Here is a 20,000-nt window from a genome sequence, read left to right on the forward strand (position 1 = left end):
CTGGCTACAGTACGTGGCCTGTTGGCTACAGTACGTGGCCTGTTGGCTACAGTACGTGGCCTGTTGGCTACAGTACGTGGCCTGTTGGCTACAGTACGTGGCCTGCTGGCTACAGTACGTGGCCTGCTGGCTACAGTACGTGGCCTGCTGGCTACAGTACGTGGCCTGCTGGCTACAGTACGTGGCCTGTTGGCTACAGTACGTGGCCTGTTGGCTACAGTACGTGGCCTGTTGGCTACAGTGACGTGGCCTGTTGGCTACATGGCCTGCATTGGCTACATGGCCTGTTGGTTACAGTAGATTGTCTGTTGGCTACAGTACATGGCCTGTTGGCTACAGTAGGTGGTCTGCTGGCTACAGTACGTGGCCTGCTGGCTACAGTACGTGGCCTGCTGGCTACAGTACGTGGCCTGCTGGCTACAGTAGATGGTCTGCTGGCTACAGGTACGTGGCCATCCCTGGGTTGTTACAGGAATGGTATGAAAGTCTGGATACCACACTAATACTGTATACTGTAGCTAAATAAGCAAGTTGTCCAACTATCCTTGTCTATAATTTAGCTTTCTCTCATCAGAATTCACATGGAAAAGACTCTCAGCCCAGTACTGAGCTGCTGGAGCCTGTCAACCTGCTCCTAACAGTGAAGAGAAACCTGGCTGCAGCATGTTTCTGAGGAGTGGCAGCAGTGGAGGCAGGGAGACCTCAGCCCTTGAAGGTAGAGGCCACAACAAGACCATGTAGAGGGAGACCTCAAGCCCATGAAGGTAGGAGCTAACAGGAACCATAGAGGTGGACAGAGACCATGAAGGTAGGAGATAACAGGAAGCTCAAGCTTAGAGGGACTAACAAGAACCATGAGGTAGACAGAGACCATGAAGGTAGGAGATAACAGGAACCATAGAGGTAGACAGAGACCATGAAGGTAGGAGATAACAGGAACCATAGAGGTAGACAGAGACCATGAAGGTAGGAGATAACAGGAACCATAGAGGGAACCTGACGGCTTCCAGAAGGTAGGGGGAGATAACAGAGACCTGCAGACCATTAAGGTAGAGACCCATAGAGTGGGCAGAGACCATGAAGGTAGGAGATAACAGGAAGCATAGAGGAGAACTAACAAGCCCATGAAGGTAGGAGATAACAGGAACCAGAGGTAGACAGAGACCTACAGCCCATGAAGGTAGGAGATAACAGGAACCATGAGAGGAGATAGACAGAGACCTACAGCCATGGGGAGACCTCCAAGCCCATGATGGGACTAACAGAGACCATGGAGAAGATAACAGATAACAGGAAGCATAGAGGTAGATAGAGACCATGAAGGCAACAAGATGTTCCTCCCCGATCACGCCAGACATGATGACAGAACCATGAAGGTAAGATAGCAACCATAGAGGTAGCATTAGGTCTATGAGGGAGACCTCAAGCAATAGCATTAGGCCTTTAGCAACAATAATTAGGCTTAGCAACAATAGCATTAGGCCTTTAGCAACAAGAGGTAGCATTAGGAGATAACAGATTTAGCAAACAATAGCATAAGGCTTTAGCAACAATAGCATTAGGCTTTAGCAACAATAGCATTAGGCTTTAGCAACAATAGCATTAGGCTTTAGCAACAATAGCATTAGGCTTTAGCAACAATAGCATTAGGCTTTAGAAACAATAGCATTAGGCTTTAGCAACAATAGCATAAGGCTTTAGCAACAATAGCATTAGGCTTTAGCAACAATAGCATAAGGCTTGTTAACAATAGCAGCAATAAGGCTTTAGCAACAATAGCATTAGGCTTTAGCAATAGCATAAGGCTTTTGTAACCATTAGGCTTTAGCAACAATACCATTAGGCTTTAGCAACAATAGTATTAGGCTTTAGCAACAATAGCATTAGGCTTTAGCAACAATAGCATTAGGCTTGAGCAACAATAGCTACAGCTCAATCCTATATGTCTTCTGTCTGTCCTCAAGTTAATTCGGGCTCTACTTATCAGCTCCATTAGCATTAGCATTAGCTACAGCTATGTCCTCTCATGTCTCTTCAGGTTAACTAGTATTAGTAACATTAGCATGAGCAACCATTAGCTACAGCTTAACAAGCATTAGGTTAACAAGCATTAGTGACATTAGCAACCATTAGCATTAGCTACAGCCTCTCTGTGCTTGTGTCTCTTCAGGTTAACTAGTATTAGTGACATTAGCATTAGCAACCATTAGCATTAGCTACAGCCTCTCTGTGCTTGTGTCTCTTCAGGTTAACTAGTATTAGTGACATTAGCATTAGCAACCATTGGCTATAGCTACATCCTCTGTGCTTGTGTCTCTTCAGGTTAACTAGTATTAGTGACATTAGCTATTCCTCTGCTGCTTGTCTCTTCAGGTTAACTAGTATTAGTGACATTAGCATTAGCTCCAGCTACATATCCTCTCTGTCGTCTGTTCTCCCCAGGTTGCCCTGAGTCAGGACGACCTAACAGTTCTGTTGAGGATCCTGATGGAGAACATTGGAGAAGCCAGCGGTCTGCAGCCAGACCAACACACCAGCCCCGACACCACAGCCCTGACACACAAGACCACGCTGATGCTCAAAACAGACTACGCCAAAGGTCAGAGGTCATGTGTAATGTATCGACTGGAGTCCCGAGCGTGTTAATTCTTCTGACCACGTTTCTGTTCTCTCGTCGTCCTTCAGATGGTGTTGAGAACACGGTTGAACTTCCAGAACAACAGGTAGAAGAAACCCTGGAAACCATGAAGTTTATCTTCAACATAGAGTCCTCCTGGGACTGGTCCTGTACAGCAATGACCCTAAACAGGTACGTACCTATAGGTGATGTAGCCCAGCCTCAGTTCTAATGACCCTAAACAGGTACGTATCTATAGGTGATGTAGCCCAGCCTCACTAAACAGGTACGTATCTATAGGTGATGTAGCCCAGTCTCACTAAACAGGTACGTACCTATAGGTGATGTAGCCCAGCCTCAGTTCTAATGACCCTAAACAGGTACGTACCAATAGGTGATGTAGCCCAGTCTCACTAAACAGGTACGTATCTATAGGTGATGTAGCCCGGTCTCAGTTCTAATGCTCCTAAACAGGTACGTACCTATAGGTGATGTAGCCCGGTCTCAGTTCTAATCTAAACATGTTCTAATGCTCCTAAACAGGCACGGACGTATCTAGGTGATGTAGCCCAGTCTCACTAAACAGGTACGTATCTAGGTGATGTAGCCCAGTCTCAGTTCTAAAAAGGTACGTACTCATAGGTGATGTAGCCCAGCCACTCAGTTCTAATGACCCTAAACAGGTACGTACCTGGGTGATGTAGCCCAGTCTCACTAAACAGGTACGTATCTATAGGTGATGTAGCCCAGCCTCAGTTCTAATGCTCCTAAACAGGTACGTATCTATAGGTGACGTAGCCCAGTCTCACTAAACAGGTACGTACCTATAGGTGATGTAGCCCAGCCTCAGTTCTAATGCTCCTAAACAGGTACGTATCTATAGGTGATGTAGCCCAGTCTCAGTTCTAATGACCCTAAACAGGTACGTACCTATAGGTGATGTAGCCCAGCCTCAGTTCTAATGACCCTAAACAGGTACGTATCTATAGGTGACGTAGCCCAGTCTCAGTTCTAATGTGACAAACATGTATCTCCAGAGTGATGTAGCCCAGTCTCACTAAAAAGGTAAGTATCTATAGGTGATGTGTCTCACTAAACAGATGCAACAGTTCTAATGATGACCTCACTAAAAACAGGCACGTATCTATAGGTGATGTAGCCCAGTCTCACTAAACAGGTACGTATCTATAGGTGATGTAGCCCAGTCTCAGTTCTACGTATGTCAGCCCAGTCTCAGTTCTAATGCTCCTAAACAGGTACGTATCTATAGGTGATGTAGCCCAGCCTCAGTTCTAATGACCCTAAACAGGTACGTATCTATAGGTGATGTAGCCCAGTCTCACTAAACAGGTACGTACCTATAGGTGATGTAGCCCAGCCTCAGTTCTAATGACCCTAAACAGGTACGTATCTATAGGTGATGTAGCCCCACGTTCCTAAAAACAGGTACGTACCTAGGTGATGTAGCCCAGTCTCATAAACAGGTACGTATCTAGGTGATGTAGCCCAGTCTCAGTTCTAATGACCCTAAACAGGTACGTACCTATAGGTGATGTAGCCCAGTCTCACTAAACAGGTACGTATCTATAGGTGATGTAGCCCAGCCTCACTTCTAATGCTCCTAAACAGGTACGTATCTATAGGTGATGTAGCCCAGTCTCACTTCTAATGCTCCTAAACAGGTACGTACCTATAGGTGATGTAGCCCAGTCTCACTAAACAGGTACGTAAAGGGGTGATGGTCTCAAAGCCTCAGTTCTAATGCTCCTAAACAGGTACGTATCTATAGGTGATGTAGCCCAGCCTCAGTTCTAATGACCCTAAACAGGTACGTGCGGTGATGTGGTGCCCAGCCTCAGTTCTAATGACAGGTGATGGTGATGTAGCCCAGCCTCAGTTCACTAAACAGGTACGTATCTATAGGTGATGTAGCCCAGTCTCACTAAACAGGTACGTACCTATAGGTGATGTAGCCCAGTCTCAGTTCTAATGACCCTAAACAGGTACGTATCTAAAGGTGATGTAGCCCAGTCTCACTAAACAGGTACGTACCTATAGGTGATGTAGCCCAGTCTCTAATGACCCTAAACAGGTACGTATCTATAGGTGATGTAGCCCAGTCTCACTAAACAGGTACGTACCTATAGGTGATGTAGCCCAGCCTCAGTTCTAATGACCCTAAACAGGTACGTACCTATAGGTGATGTAGCCCAGCCTCAGTTCTAATGACCCTAAACAGGTATGCACCTATAGGTGATGTAGCTCAGCCTCAGTTCTAATGACCTAAACAGGCACGTACCTAAAGGTGATGTAGCCCAGTCTCAGTTCTAATGACCTAAAACAGGTACGTACCTATAGGTGATGTAGCCCAGTCTCAGTTCTAATGCTCCTAAACAGGTACGTATCTATAGGTGATGTAACTTCCAGTCTCACTAATGCTCCTAAACAGGCATGCACGTACCTAGGTGATGTAGCCCAGTCTCAGTTCTAATGACTCAAACAGGTACGTACCTATAGGTGATGTAGGCCCAGTCTCAGTTCTAATGTCCCTGAACAGGTACGTACCTAAAGGTGATGTAGCCCAGTCTCACTAAACAGGTACTTAATGTAGCCCAGTCTCAGTTCTAATGACCCTAAACAGGTACCCTGGTGATGTAGCCCAGCCTCACTAAACAAGCCATAGGTGATGTAGCCCAGTCTCAGGTACGTTCTATGTGTGATGTAGCCCAGCCTCAGTATCCTAAACAGGCAGTCATAGGTATGTGGCCCAGTCTCACTAAACAGGTACGTACTCTATAGGGTGATGTAGCCCAGCCTTGTTCTATGACTCTAACAGGTACGTTCTATAGGTGACGTAGCCCAGTGGTACGGCTGGTGATGTAGCCCAGCCCCAGTTCTAATGACCCTAAACAGGTACGTGGTGATGTCCCAGTCTCAGTTCTCTCCTAAACATTTCCAAGGTATCGGCCCAGCCCTCAGTTCTAATGACCCTAAAACACCAGGTGATGTAGCCCAGTCTCACTAAACAGGTACGTACCTATAGGTGATGTAGAGCCTTTCACCTGATGAAGGTACGTATCAGGGAAGATGTTTTCTAATAAACAGGGTCCATGGATGGCCCAGTCTCACTAAACAGGTGCATCCTATAGGTGATGTAGCCCAGTCTCAGTTCTAATGACCCTAAACAGGACGACATAGGTGATGTAGCCCAGTCTCAGGGGTACAGGTGATGTAGCCCAGTCTCACTAAACAGGTACGTATCTAAAGGTGATGTAGCCCAGCTCAGTTCTAAACAGACGCTAAACCATGTTGGTACGTACCTATAGGTGATGTAGCCCAGCCTCACTAAATGACCCTAGCAGGTGGGTGATGTAGCCCAGCCTCAGTTCTACCCCTAAACAGGTTAAACTATGAATCTCATAAACTGTATCTATAGGTGATGTAGCCCAGCCTCACTAAACAGGTACGTATCTATAGGTGATGTAGCCCAGTCTCACTAAACAGGTACTACTGGGTGATGTAGCCCAGCCTCAGTTCTAATGACCCTAAACAGGTACGTACCTATAGGTGATGTAACCCAGTCTCAAAACAGGTACTACTGGTGATGTAGCCCAGCCTGTAATGTCTGGACAGTACGTATCTACGTAGCCCAGTCTCACTAAACAGGTACTACTATAGGGATGTGCCCAGCCTCAGTTCTAATGACCAGTCGGTGATGCAGCCCAGCCTCAGTTCTAATGACCCTAAACAGGCACGTATCCTAGGTGATGTAGCCCAGTCTCACTAAACAGGTACGTACCTATAGGTGATGTCCCAGCCTCCAGTTCTAATGACCCTAAACTGTACCTATAGGTTGTGGTCTCAGTTCTAATGTTTTCTCTGACAGGGCCTACCAGTCAGTTAATGACAATTTACTACTGGGTAATTACACAAAGCCATGATTAGGGTAAGACAGTTACCAAACGATCTCAATACTACTGTCCAAAATGACCTGTATCTAAAGGTGGTTGCTGATTGGTTCATGGACAGATCTTAAACAAGGTATCGGCTGTGTCTCAATCCAGGAGAGGCTGGGTTGTGACCTTTCACCTGATGAAGGCTTCAGGGAAGATGTTTAATAACGGGTCCATGGAGGTCTCTAATACAGCCTGCACCCTGGACGACATGAGGACAGGGCATGTTCTGGTGAGTCTCGCCCGCCAGACGGCCACACTGATGTTGGTCACGGGAAGCTACCTCAGGTTAAAAGTGCGTACTAATTATACTGGGTTGTGTTCCAGCAGTACCAGTCTCAATACTACTGGGTTGTGTTCTGTACCAGTCTAATACTACTGGGTTGTGTTCTGTACCAGCCTCGGGTGATCAATACTACTGGGTTGTGTTCCCAGTCTCACTAAAGTCGGTCTCAATACTACTGGGTTGTGTTCTGTACCAGTCTCAGTTCTGTGTCCTGGGTCTCAATACTACTGGGTTGTGTTCTGCCCAGTCGGGTCGGTCTCAATACTACTGGTACGTGTCCTACTAGGTGGACAGTACGGGCTCAATACTACTGGGTTGTCAGTTCTGTACCAGTCGGGTCGGGTCTCAATACTACTGGGTTGATACAGTACCAGCCCAATACTACTGCCTCAGTTCTAATGACCAGTCTAGATGTCAATACTACTGGGTGTGGTCAATCTCAATACTACTGGGTTATGTTCTGTACAGTACCAGTCGGGTCGATCTCAATACTACTGGGTTGTGTTCTGTATAGTACCAGTTGGGTGGTCTCAATGATTGTTGTATTGATTGATTGTGATATGTAACCTCACGTTTGCCCAAACCCCTCAGGATGCTGGGTGTCCTCGTGACGAGGCGAGCTGAGGAAGCCATGATCGGGTGTGGCGTACACGCAGAGCGCCGACGGGCGAGCGCCAGGTGGTGGCGGTGGTACAGAAGACTCTGGGTATCTGTGCGCCAGCGTTGAGTTTCTCATGGCAGTGGCAGACTTCTTCATCCAGGCCCTGCCCCAGAGCTCTGCCCAGGACGTGCCCACTAACACCAAGCTAGCCCTGCCAGGCCTGGCCAAGACCTCCCAGCTACCCCTCAAACAGCTGGCCGAGCTTCGGGATAGAGCCAACACTGACCCCAGAACAGGTAAGGGGAGAGAGAGAGAGGGGTGAGATAAATGACAACCAGAAAACTATACAGCCGTTCAAATGCTCATAGGATTTCCTTTTGGTGATGGCTCAGTGATGGTGTGTATTGTATTGTGATGGCTACAGTGTTTTGGTGTGGAGTGATGGCTACAGTGTTATGGTGTGGAGTGATGGTATTGTGTAGTGATGGCTACAGTGTTTTGGTGTGGAGTGATGGTATTGTATTGTGATGGCTACAGTGTTTTGGTGTGGAGTGATGGTGTTGTGTGGGCTACAGTGTTTTGGTGTGGAGTGATGGCTACAGTGTTTTGGTGTGGAGTGATGGGTGTTATGGTGTATGATGGTATTGTATTGTGATGGCTACAGTGTTTTGGTGTGGAGTGATGGTGTTGTACCAGTGATTGGCTACAGATGGCTACAGTGTTTTGTATTGTGTGGAGTGATGGTGTTGTGTAGTGTTGCCCATGGCTACAGTGTTGGGTGTGGAGTGATGGTATTGCCATGATGGCTACAGTGTTTTGGTGTGGAGTGATGGTGTTGTATTGTGATGGCTACAGTGTTTTGGTGTGGAGTGATGGTATTGTATTGTGATGGCTACAGTGTTGGTGTGGAGTGATGGTGTTGTATTGTGATGGCTACAGTGTTTTGGTGTGGAGTGATGGTATTGTGATGGCTACAATGTTTTGGTGTGGAGTGATGGTATTGTGATGGCTACAGTGTTTTGGTGTGGAATGATGGTATTGTGATGGCTACAGTGTTTTAGTGTGGAGTGATGGCTACAGTGTTTTGGTGTGGAGTGATGGTATTGTGATGGCTACAGTGTGTTGGTATTGTGATGGCTACAGTGTGTTGGTGTGGAGTGATGGTATTGTGATGGCTACAGTGTTTTGGTGTGGAGTGATGGTATTGTGATGGCTACAGTGTGTTGGTGTGGAGCGATGGTGTGATGGCTACAGTGTGTTGGTGTGAGGATGGTATTGTGATGGCTACAGTGTGTTGGTGTGAGTGATGGTATGGCTAATGTGATGGCTACAGTGTTTGGTGTGTGATGGTATTGTGATGGCTACAGTGTTTTGGTGTGGAGTGATGGTATTGTGATGGCTACAGTGTTTTGGTGTGGAGTGATGGTATTGTGATGGCTACAGTGTGTTGGTGTGGAGTGATGGTATTGTGATGGCTACAGTGTGTTGGTGTGGAGTGATGGTATTGTGATGGCTACAGTGTGTTGGTGTGGAGTGATGGTATTGTGATGGCTACAGTGTGTTGGTGTGGAGTGATGGTATTGTGATGGCTACAGTGTGTTGGTGTGGAGTGGGTGATGGTGTGGAGTGATGGCTACAGTGTGTTGGTGTGGAGTGATGGTATTGTGATGGCTACAGTGTGTTGGTGTGGAGTGATGGTATTGTGATGGCTACAGTGTGTTGGTGTGGAGTGATGGTATTGTGATGGCTACAGTGTGACATTTATGTGGAGTGATGGTATTGTGATGGCTACAGTGTGTTGGTGTGGAGTGATGGTATTGTGATGGCTACAGTGTGTTGGTGTGGTGATGGTATTGTGATGGCTACAGTGTGTTGGTATGTTGATGGCTACAGTGTGTTGGTGTGGAGTGATGGTACGGTGATGGCTACAGTGTGTTGGTGTGGAGTGATGGTATTGTGATGGCTACAGTGTGTTAGTGTGAGTGATGGTATTGTGATGGCTAACAGTGTGTTGGTGTGGGAGTGATGGTATTGTGATGGCTACAGTGTGTTGGTGTGGAGTGATGGTATTGTGATGGCTACAGTGTGTTGGTGTGGGTGATGGTATTGTGATGGCTACAGTGTGTTGGTGTGGGAGGATGGTATTGTGATGGCTAGACAGTGTGTTACATGATGGCTGGAGTGTGATGGTGTGGAGTGATGGTATTGTGATGGCTACAGTGTGATGGTGTGGAGTGATGGTATTGTGATGGCTACAGTGTGTTGGTGTGGAGTGATGATGGTATTGTGATGGCTACAGTGTGTTGGTGTGGAGTGATGGTATTGTGATGGCTACAGTGTGTTGGTATTGTGATGATGGCTACAGTGTGTGGTGTGGAGTGATGGCTATTGTGTTGGTGTGAGTGATGGTATTGTGATGGCTACAGTGTGATGGTGTGGAGTGATGGTATTGTGATGGCTACAGTGTGATGGTGTGGGTGATGGTATTGTGATGGCTACAGTGTGTTGGTGTGGAGTGATGGTATTGTGATGGCTACAGTGTGTTGGTGTGGGTGATGGTATTGTGATGGCTACAGTGTGTTGGTGTGGAGTGATGGTATTGTGATGGCTACAGTGTGATGGTGTGGAGTGATGGCATTGTGATGGCTACAGTGTGATGGTGTGGAGTGATGGTATTGTGATGGCTACAGTGTGTTGGTGTGGTGATGGTATTGTGATGGCTACAGTGTGTTGGTGTGGAGTGATGGTATTGTGATGGCTACAGTGTGTTGGTGTGGAGTGATGGTATTGTGATGGCTACAGTGTGATGGTGTGGGTGATGGTATTGTGATGGCTACAGTGTTGTGGTAGGAGTGATGGTATTGTGATGGCTACAGTGTGATGGTGTGGAGTGATGGTATTGTGATGGCTACAGTGTGATGGTGTGGGTGATGGTATTGTGATGGCTACAGTGTGTTGGTGTGGAGTGATGGTATTGTGATGGCTACAGTGTGTTTGTGTGTGGTGTTGGTGTGGAGTGATGGTATTGTGATGGCTACAGAGTGATGGTGTGGAGTGATGGTATTGTGATGGCTACAGAGTGATGGTGTGGAGTGATGGTATTGTGATGGCTACAGTGATGTTTGTGATGTACAGGGTGATGGTATTGTGATGGCTACAGTGTGATGGTGTGGGTGATGGTATTGTGATGGCTTGATGTTGATGGTGTGGAGTGATGGTGTTATGATGCTACAGTGTGATGGTGTGGAGTGATGGCTACAGTGTGATGTGTGGAGTGATGGTATTGTGATGGCTACGGTGTGATGGTGTGGAGTGATGGTATTGTGATGGCTACAGTGTGTGTGGTGTGGTATTGTGATGGCTATTGATGGTGTGGAGTGATGGCTACAGTGTGATGGTGTGGGGTAGTGATGGCTACAGTGTGTTGGTGTGGAGTGATGGTATTGTGATGGCTACAGTGTGATGGTGTGGAGTGATGGTATTGTGATGGCTACAGTGTGATGGTGTGGATGGCTATTGTGATGGTGTGGATTGTGTTTGTGGAGTATGGTATTATATTCTTAGTGTGATGGTGTGGAGTGATGGTATTGTGATGGCTCTATGATGGTGTGGTGTGGGTGATGTTCCCCTCTCAGTGTGATGGTGTGGAGTGATGGTATTGTGATGGCTACAGTGTGATGGTGTGGATGTGATGTTTCCCCTGGCTACAGTGTGATGGTGTGGAGTCCATGGTATTGTGATGTGTTTGGTGTTTTGTCATTACCTTTTCTATTCTTGGTTCTTTTCATACCTGACAGATGGGTATGGGTATGTTTCCTCTCTCCCTGCCCTCCATACCCAATTGTGTTTGGTGGTGGGGTGATGTTTCCCTCTCCTCTCTCTGATCCATACCCAATATTAGTGTTTTGGTGGTGGGGTGATGTTTCCCCTCTCCCTCTCTCTCTGCCCTCCATACCCAATATTAGGATGTATTTGGTGGTGGGGTGATGTTTCTCTCTTCTTCCTCTACCTCTCCTCTACCCTCCATGCCCAATATTAGGATGTGTTTGGTGGTGGGGTGATGTTTCTCCTCTCTCTCTCTCTCTACCCTCCATACCCAATATTAGGATGTGTTTGGTGAGGTGATGTTTCTCCCCTCCTCTCTCTCTCTACCCTCCATACCCAATATTACGATGTGGTGAGGTGATGTTTCTCCCCCTCTCTCTCTCTACCCTCCATACCCAATATTAGGATATGTTTGGTGGTGGGGTGATGTTTCTCCTCTCCCTCTACCCTCCATACCCAATATTAGGATGTGTTTGGTGGTGGGGTGATGTTTCTCCTCTCCTCTCTCTACCCTCCATACCCAATACTCCTCTCCACCCTCCATACCCAATATTAGGATGTGGGTGGTGGGGTGATGTTTCTCCTCTCTCTCTCTACCCTCCATACCCAATATTAGGATGTGTTTGGTGGAGTGATGTTTCTCCTCTCTCTGCTGATGTTTTGGTCTCTCTCTCTCTACCCTCCATACCCAATATTAGGATATGTTTGTGGTGGGGTGATGTTTCTCCTCTCTCTCTCTACCCTCCATACCCAATATTAGGATATGTTTGGTGGTGGGGTGATGTTTCTCCTCTCTCTCCTACCTCCATACCCAATATTAGGATATGTTTGGTGGTGGGGTGATGTTTCTCCTCTCTCTCTCTCTACCCTCCACCCAATATTAGGATGTGTTTGGTGGTGGGGTGATGTTTCTCCTCTCTCTCTCTCTCTCTACCCTCCATACCCAATATTAGGATGTGTTTGGTGGTGGGGTGATGTTTCTCCTCTCCCTCTCTCTCTACCTTCCATACCCAATATTAGGATATGTTGGTGGTGGGGTGATGTTTCTCCTCTCTCTCTACCCTCCATACCCAATATTAGGATGTGTTTGGTGGTGGGGTGATGTTTCTCCCCTCCTCTCCTCTCTACCCTCCATACCCAATATTAGGATATGTTCGGAGGTGGGGTGATGTTTCTTCTCTCTCTCTCTACCCTCCATACCCAATATTACGATGTGTTTGGTGGTGGGGTGATGTTTCTCCTCTCTCTCTCTCTCTACCCTCCATACCCAATATTAGGATGTGTTTGGTGGTGGGGTGATGTTTCTCCCCTCCTCTCCTCTACCCTCCATACCCAATATTAGGATGTTTGGTGGTGGGGTGATGTTTCTCCTCTCTCCCCCAGGCTCCAGTCCCAGGACCAAGCTGCGTGCCGTCATCCTAGACCCAGAGGTGGTGTTTGTGGCGAACCTGGATGAGAGCCGACGCTCCGGCACTGGTAGCCTCCTTCCAATGTGACTTCAGTCTGATGCTAGAGAGCCTGGGGAGGGCCCCTGGGGGAGGGGCCCCTGGGGGAGGCCCCCTGGGGACAAAGCATGACGGCCAACCTCAGAGAGCTCAAAGTTCTGGCCTGTCCCTTCATCAGGACCAATGAGACCAAGGTCGTCACCACGGTGAGCATAAAATAGCTTTTAATAGACGTTTTTTTGGAGACCTTCTACACTGCGTCTAATGTCACTACTGTTATATAAGCTGTTATATAAGCATGATTCAAAGCTATTTCCTATTGCGTTTTTTAATACGTTTTCCTTGAAAGTATATTTGAATTGGAATCCAACTCTAAATGCTTCTTTTCTCATTGGTCTACAGGTGCTACGTCCGTGTTCTGTCTTCCTGGAAACCAAAAACCCGCCCCAACCAACCCTTCCGGCCGTGTGTCTGTGGAGGAAGTCATTATCAAACCAGGTTTCATGCCTTCTTTGTCAAGTTAGTTTGGTTAAAAAAAAAAGTTATGGCAGGGTGTCCTGTGCTCTGAGTAGGAGGTCTTCACGGGCCCAATGGACCTGGGGCTTTCCCATTTGGACTGCATTTGCATAAATAATACACATTTATTTATGGACTGCATCAAACCAGGACTAATAGCTGCAGCATCAATGCAGGACGAGAAGTTACGTTATTTATCATCAAATATGATTACGGCATCAATACTTTGGCATGGACTGAGGCGGCATCAAACCAGGACGAAAGTTAACGTTGGCTTCGCTAGGCTAACTGAGGCAGCATCAATGCAGGACGCAGAAGTTAACGTTAGCTTAGCTAGGCTAACTGAGGCGGCATCAAACCAGGATGAGAAGTTAACGTTAGCTTAGCTAGGCTAACTGAGGCGGCATCAAACCGGGAAAAGAAGTTGACGTGGGTCGCTGTAGCTGCTGACTCTGGGTCGCTGAGAGACTCGTGATATACTCGAGACCTGTGACATTATTTTGAGTTCTGGATCCGGGCCCTCTCAGGTATTCGGGTACAGATGGATCCATGAACACCTCTGGCTCTGAGAGCTCGGAGTGAGAAATGGTTTGAATTATTGAACCGCCTCATGCACTGAGAGGCTACTTCTGAACATAGACGTCAATCAAGATCGTCATTGCGATCGAGATTTTCAATTGATCATCACACGTAAGAATCCCGCTGACTTCCCCCGTATGAATAAAGGATAAATAAATCCCCGACACGCTCTTCCCTTCCCTCTCTCAGATCTCCCCTGTCATCCTGAACACAGTGATGACCATCACGGCAGCCATGACGGCGAAACCCAAAGACGAGGCAGCAGAGGAGGAGAAGACTGAGGTCGGCAACCTGTGGTCCACCATGAACATCTACGCCTGCAACTACTGGTTCCTGGGAGTGGACTCTGCCAGCGAGGTACAGATACTACGGTTGGGGTTCAATTCCATTTCAATTCAGGAAGTACACTCATTAAAATTCGGAATAGGAATTTAGTTTACTTTCTGAATTGACTGGAATTTAAATTGAATACCTCTTTAATATGTTCTATTGAGGTCTAGAACCTTCTGTTTCTCTACACAAGAACCTTCTGTGCCTTATGTTTCTCTACAAGAACCTTCTGTCTCTATACAAGAACCTTCTGTCCCTATACAAGAACCTGCTGTCCCTATACAAGAACCTGCTGTCCCTATACAAGAACCTGCTGTCCCTATACAAGAACCTGCTGTCCCTATACAAGAACCTGCTGTCCCTATACAAGACCTTCTGTCTCTATACAAGAACCTGCTGTCCCTATACAAGAACATTACATACATATACAAGAACCTGCTGTCTCTATACAAGAACCTTCTGTCTCTATTCCAAAGGACCTTCTGTCTCCTACAAGGACCTTCTGTCTCTATACAAGAACCTTCTGTCTCTATACAAGAACCTTCTGTCCCTATACAAGAACCTTCTGTCCCTATACAAGAACCTGTCTCTATACAAGAACCTTCTGTCCCTATACAAGAACCTTCTGTCCTATACAAGAACCTTCTGTCTCTATACAAGAACCTGTTGTCCCTATACAAGAACCTGCTGTCCCTATACAAGAACCTGCTGTCCCTATACAATAACTTTCTGTCTCTATACAAGAACCTGCTGTCTCTATACAAGAACCTGCTGTCCCTATAAGAACCTGCTGTCCCTATACAAGAACCTTCTGTCCTATACAAGAACCTTCTGTCTCTATACAAGAACCTGCTGTCCCTCGAGTGCACAAGAACCTGCTGGTCTCCTATACAAGAACTTTCTGTCTCTATACAAGAACCTGCTGTCCCTATACAAGAACCTGCTGTCCCTATACAAGAACCGGCTGTCTCTATACAAGAACCTGCTGTCTCTATACAAGAACCTGCTGTCCCTATACAAGAACCTGCTGTCCCTATACAAGAACCTGCTGTCCCTATACAAGAACCTGCTGTCCCTATACAAGAACCTGCTGTCCCTATACAAGAACCTGCTGTCCCTATACAAGAACCTGCTGTCCCTATACAAGAACCTGCTGTCCCTATACAAGAACCTGCTGTCTCTATACAAGAACCTGCTGTCTCTATACAAGAACCTGCTGTCCCTATACAAGAACCTGCTGTCCCTATACAAGAACCTGCTGTCCCTATACAAGAACCTGCTGTCCCTATACAAGAACCTGCTGTCCCTATACAAGAACCTGCTGTCTCTATACAAGAACCTGCTGTCTCTATACAAGAACCTTCTGTCTCTATACAAGAACCTTGTCTGTCGCCTTCTGTCTCTATACAAGAACCTGCTGTCTCTATACAATAACCTGCTGTCCCTATACAAGAACCTTCTGTCTCTATACAAGAACCTTCTGTCCCTATACAAGAACCTTCTGTGCCTTCTGTCTCTATACAAGAACCTGCTGTCTCTATACAATAACCTGCTGTCCCTATACAAGAACCTTCTGTCTCTATACAAGAACCTGCTGTCCCTATACAAGAACCTTCTGTCTCTATACAAGAACCTTCTCTATACAAAAACCTTCTGTCTCTATACAAGAACCTGCTGTCCCTTCTGTCTCTATACATGAACCTTCTGTCTCTATACATGAACCTTCTGTCTCTATACAAAGGACCTTCTGTCTCTATACAAGGACCTTCTGTCTCTATACAAGGACCTTCTGTCTCTATACAAGGACCTTCTGTCTCTATACAAGGACTTTCTGTCTCTATACATGAACCTTCTGTCTCTATACATAGAACCTTCTGTCTCTATACAAGAACCTTCTGTCCCTATACAAGAACCTTCTGTCCTATACAAGAACCTTCTGTCTCTATACAAGAACCTGCTGTCCCTATACAAGAACCTGCTGTCCCTATACAAGAACCTGCTGTCCCTATACAAGAACCTGCTGTCTCTATACAATAACTTCCTGTCTCTATACAAGAACCTGCTGTCTCTATACAAGGACCTTCTGTCTCTATTCAAGAACCTGCTCTCTATACAAGAACCTTCTGTCTCTATACAAGAACCTGCTGTCCCTATACAAGAACCTGCTGTCCCTATACAAGAACCTTCTGTCCCTATACAAGAACCTTCTGTCCCTATTCAAGAACCTGCTGTCCTATACAAGGACCTTCTGTCCCTATACAAGAACCTTCTGTCTCTATACAAGAACCTTCTGTCCCTATACAAGGACCTTCTGTCTCTATACAAGGACCTTCTGTCTCTATACAAGGACCTTCTGTCTCTATACAAGGACCTTCTGTCTCTATACAAGGACCTTCTGTCTCTATACAAGGACCTTCTGTCTCTATACAAGGACCTTCTGTCTCTATACAAGGACCTTCTGTCTCTATACAAGGACCTTCTGTCTCTATACAAGTGACCTTCTGTCTCTATACAAGGACCTTCTGTCTCTATACAAGAACCTTCTGTCTCTATACAAGGACCTTCTGTCTCTATTCAAGAACCTTCTGTCTCTATACAAGAACCTTCTGTCTCTATACAAGAACCTTCTTGTCCCTATACAAGGACCTTCTGTCTCTATACAAGGACCTTCTGTCCCTATACAAGAACCTTCTGTCCCTATACAAGAACCTTCTTGTCTCTCTACAAGGACCTTCTGTCTCTCTACAAGGACCTTCTGTCTCTATACAAGGACCTTCTGTCTCTATACAAGGACCTTCTGTCTCTATACATGAACCTTCTGTCTCTATACAAGGACCTTCTGTCTCTATACAAGGACCTTCTGTCTCTATACAAGGACCTTCTGTCTCTATACAAGGACCTTCTGTCTCTATACAAGGACCTCTCTCTCTCTACAAGGACCTTCTGTCTCTATACAAGGACCTTCTGTCTCTATACAAGGACCTTCTGTCTCTATACAAGGACCTTCTGTCTCTATACAAGGACCTTCTGTCTCTATACAAGGACCTTCTGTCTCTATACAAGAACCTTCTGTCTCTATACAAAGACCTTCTGCTCTCTATTCAAGGACCTTTCTGTCTCTATACAAGGACCTTCTGTCTCTATACAAGAACCTGCTGTGCCTTCTGTCCCTATTCAAGAACCTTCTGTCTCTATACAAGAACCTTCTGTCTCTATACAAGAACCTTCTGTCTCTATACAAGAACCTTCTGTCTCTATACAAGGACCTTCTGTCTCTATACAAGAACCTTCTGTCCCTATACAAGGACCTTCTGTCCCTATACAAGGACCTTCTGTCCCTATACAAGGACCTTCTGTCTCTATACAAGGACCTTCTGTCTCTATACAAGGACCTTCTGTCTCTATACAAGGACCTTCTGTCTCTATACAAGGACCTTCTGTCCCTATACAAGAACCTGCTGTCCCTATACAAGAACCTGCTGTGCCTATACAAGAACCTTCTGTCCTATACAAGAACCTTCTGTCTCTATACAAGAACCTTCTGTCCCTATACAAGAACCTGCTGTCTCTATACAAGAACCTGCTGTCCCTATACAAGAACCTTCTGTCCCTATACAAGAACCTGCTGTCCTATACAAGAACCTGCTGTCCCTATACAAGAACCTGCTGTCCCTATACAAGAACCTGCTGTCCCTATACAAGAACCTTCTGTCCCTATACAAGAACCTGCTGTCTCTATACAAGAACCTGCTGTCCCTATACAAGAACCTGCTGTCCCTTCTGTCTCTATACATGAACCTTCTGTCTCTATACATGAACCTTCTGTCTCTATTCAAGGACCTTCTGTCTCTATACAAGGACCTTCTGTCTCTATACAAGGACCTTCTGTCTCTATACAAGAACCTTCTGTCCCTATACAAGAACCTGCTGTCTCTATACAAGAACCTGCTGTGCTCTATACAAGAACCTGCTGTCCTATACAAGAACCTTCTGTCTCTATACAAGAACCTTCTGTCTCTATACAAGGACCTTCTGTCTCTATACAAGGACCTTCTGTCTCTATACAAGGACCTTCTGTCTCTATACAAGGACCTTCTGTCTCTATACAAGGACCTTCTGTCTCTATACAAGAACCTTCTGTCCCTATACAAGAACCTGCTGTCCCTATACAAGAACCTGCTGTGCCTATACAAGAACCTGCTGTCCTATACAAGAACCTTCTGTCTCTATACAAGAACCTTCTGTCCCTATACAAGAACCTGCTGTCTCTATACAAGAACCTGCTGTCCCTATACAAGAACCTTCTGTCCCTATACAAGAACCTGCTGTCCCTATACAAGAACCTTCTGTCCCTATACAAGAACCTGCTGTCTCTATACAAGAACCTGCTGTCCCTATACCAAGAACCTGCTGTCCCTTCTGTCCCTATACATGAACCTTCTGTCTCTATACATGAACCTTCTGTCTCTATACAAGGACCTTCTGTCTCTATACAAGAACCGTCTGTCTCTATTCAAGAACCGTCTGTCCTCCCAGGAACATTTAGGGACTCCGTTTACCTTCACTATGCACCTTTGTTGTTGCATTCTCTTACCTACAAATGACATTAAACCTTAACATGACTTCCCCATCCAGGTGACGGAGAGATTCAGTGACCAGGACGGCCGTAACTTTGGGGAGAGTTTCGAGGTGGACGTGAAGGTCATTCAGGTGACCCTGGAGTCTGGTCTGGGCCACAGGACGGTCCCTCTGCTGCTGGCTGAGAGCTCTCTGTCTGGGACGGCCAAGAACTGGTCCTCCCTCCTCCACCTCTGCTCTGACATGACCCTGGAGGTGAGGACTGGAGCTTTTTTTACACTACTCTCAGCTGTCGTCCTAATGGAAGTCCTCTTCCTGCACGTACAGGAGCTTGTCATGTGGTGTTTTTGTAGGAAGTCAGTAGGCAGACAAACAGCGGCTCTTTAGTCTTTGTGAATTACCTACTGATGTAGGGATACTTGTTACCTTTGGTATTCATGTGTGTATTGGGCTCCCGAGTGGCTCAGCGGTCTAAAGGAGCTGCATCTCAGTGCAAGAGGGAGGCCCGTAGGGCGTCACACAGTTGGCCCAGCGTCGTCCAGGGCTGGCCCGGGGGTAGGCCCGTAGGGTGGTGCACAGTTGGCCCAGCGTCGTCCAGGGCTGGCCCGGGGGTAGGGCCCGTAGGGCGGCACGCAGTTGGCCCAGCGTCGTCCGGGTCAGGCCCGGGGTAGGCCATAGGGTGGAACACAGCGTCGTCCGGGTTTAGCCGGCGGTAGGCCCGCCATTGTAAATAACAATTTGTTCTTAACTGACTTGCCTAGTTAAATAAAGGTTAAATAAACATTTTAAATAATTTTGTCTACCCATGTTCTTTTGAATTTCATGATCAATAAAATGTGTTGATAGAAATTGATATAAATGTGATGGATGCTGATTTTGACAGTGTGAATATGTCGACAGGTGAACTACTTCAATGAGACCCATGCTGTCTGGGAACCGCTGATAGAGAGAGTGGAGGACGGCAAACGCAGGTGGAACCTCAAGCTAGAGGTACGCTGAGTAACCCTAACCAACCTCGTAGTGGAACCTCAAGCTAGAGGTACGCTGAGTAACCCTAACCAACCTCGTAGTGGAACCTCAAGCTAGAGGTACGCTGAGTAACCCTAACCAACCTCGTAGTGGAACTTCAACCTAGAGGTATGCTGAGTAACCCTAACCAACCTCGTAGTGGAACCTCAACCTAGAGGTACGCTGAGTAACCCTTCCCAACCTGGTAGTGGAACCTCAACCTAAAGAGTATGCTGAGTAACCCTAACCAACCTGGTAGTGG

At 46.5% G+C, this 20,000-nt stretch overlaps 2 protein-coding genes and 1 long non-coding RNA gene across 3 annotated transcripts in view; all 3 read left to right on the forward strand.

Annotated features, from left to right (window-relative positions):
• Nucleotides 1-737: 737 nt before the first annotated feature.
• LOC135532930 (uncharacterized) lies at nucleotides 738-2,731 on the forward strand. Its single transcript, XR_010454417.1, has 3 exons — nucleotides 738-764; nucleotides 2,443-2,599; nucleotides 2,686-2,731. It is a non-coding gene; the product is annotated as an uncharacterized LOC135532930 (long non-coding RNA).
• A 13-nt stretch (nucleotides 2,732-2,744) lies between these two features.
• LOC135532927 (intermembrane lipid transfer protein VPS13C-like) lies at nucleotides 2,745-12,778 on the forward strand. Its single transcript, XM_064960358.1, has 4 exons — nucleotides 2,745-2,809; nucleotides 6,682-6,802; nucleotides 7,513-7,753; nucleotides 12,666-12,778. The coding sequence occupies exons 1-4, from the start codon at nucleotides 2,745-2,747 to the stop codon at nucleotides 12,776-12,778; spliced, it is 540 nt and encodes a 179-aa protein (XP_064816430.1).
• Nucleotides 12,779-14,017: 1,239 nt separating this feature from the next.
• LOC135532928 (intermembrane lipid transfer protein VPS13C-like) overlaps nucleotides 14,018-20,000 on the forward strand; it is a 69,977-nt gene continuing 63,994 nt past the window's right edge. Inside the window, exons 1-3 of the mRNA XM_064960359.1 lie at nucleotides 14,018-14,179; nucleotides 18,788-18,985; nucleotides 19,631-19,720. Of these exons, the coding sequence (XP_064816431.1) occupies nucleotides 14,039-14,179; nucleotides 18,788-18,985; nucleotides 19,631-19,720 (429 nt within the window). The 5' untranslated portion in view covers nucleotides 14,018-14,038. The remainder of the gene's footprint in view (nucleotides 14,180-18,787; nucleotides 18,986-19,630; nucleotides 19,721-20,000) is intronic.

This window comes from Oncorhynchus masou, unplaced genomic scaffold (assembly GCF_036934945.1).
Source record: "Oncorhynchus masou masou isolate Uvic2021 unplaced genomic scaffold, UVic_Omas_1.1 unplaced_scaffold_2118, whole genome shotgun sequence".
Taxonomy (NCBI): domain Eukaryota; kingdom Metazoa; phylum Chordata; class Actinopteri; order Salmoniformes; family Salmonidae; genus Oncorhynchus; species Oncorhynchus masou.

Excerpts from the sequence above, each read along its gene's own strand:
- LOC135532927 (XM_064960358.1), top strand. The coding sequence starts at position 2,745 with ATGAAGTTTATCTTCAACATAGAGTCCTCCTGGGACTGGTCCTGTACA. Across the intron at positions 2,810-6,681 it reads ACAGCAATGACCCTAAACAG|GAGAGGCTGGGTTGTGACCT; the intron begins GTACGTACCTAT and ends GTCTCAATCCAG. Across the intron at positions 6,803-7,512 it reads TGAGGACAGGGCATGTTCTG|AGCGCCGACGGGCGAGCGCC; the intron begins GTGAGTCTCGCC and ends GCGTACACGCAG.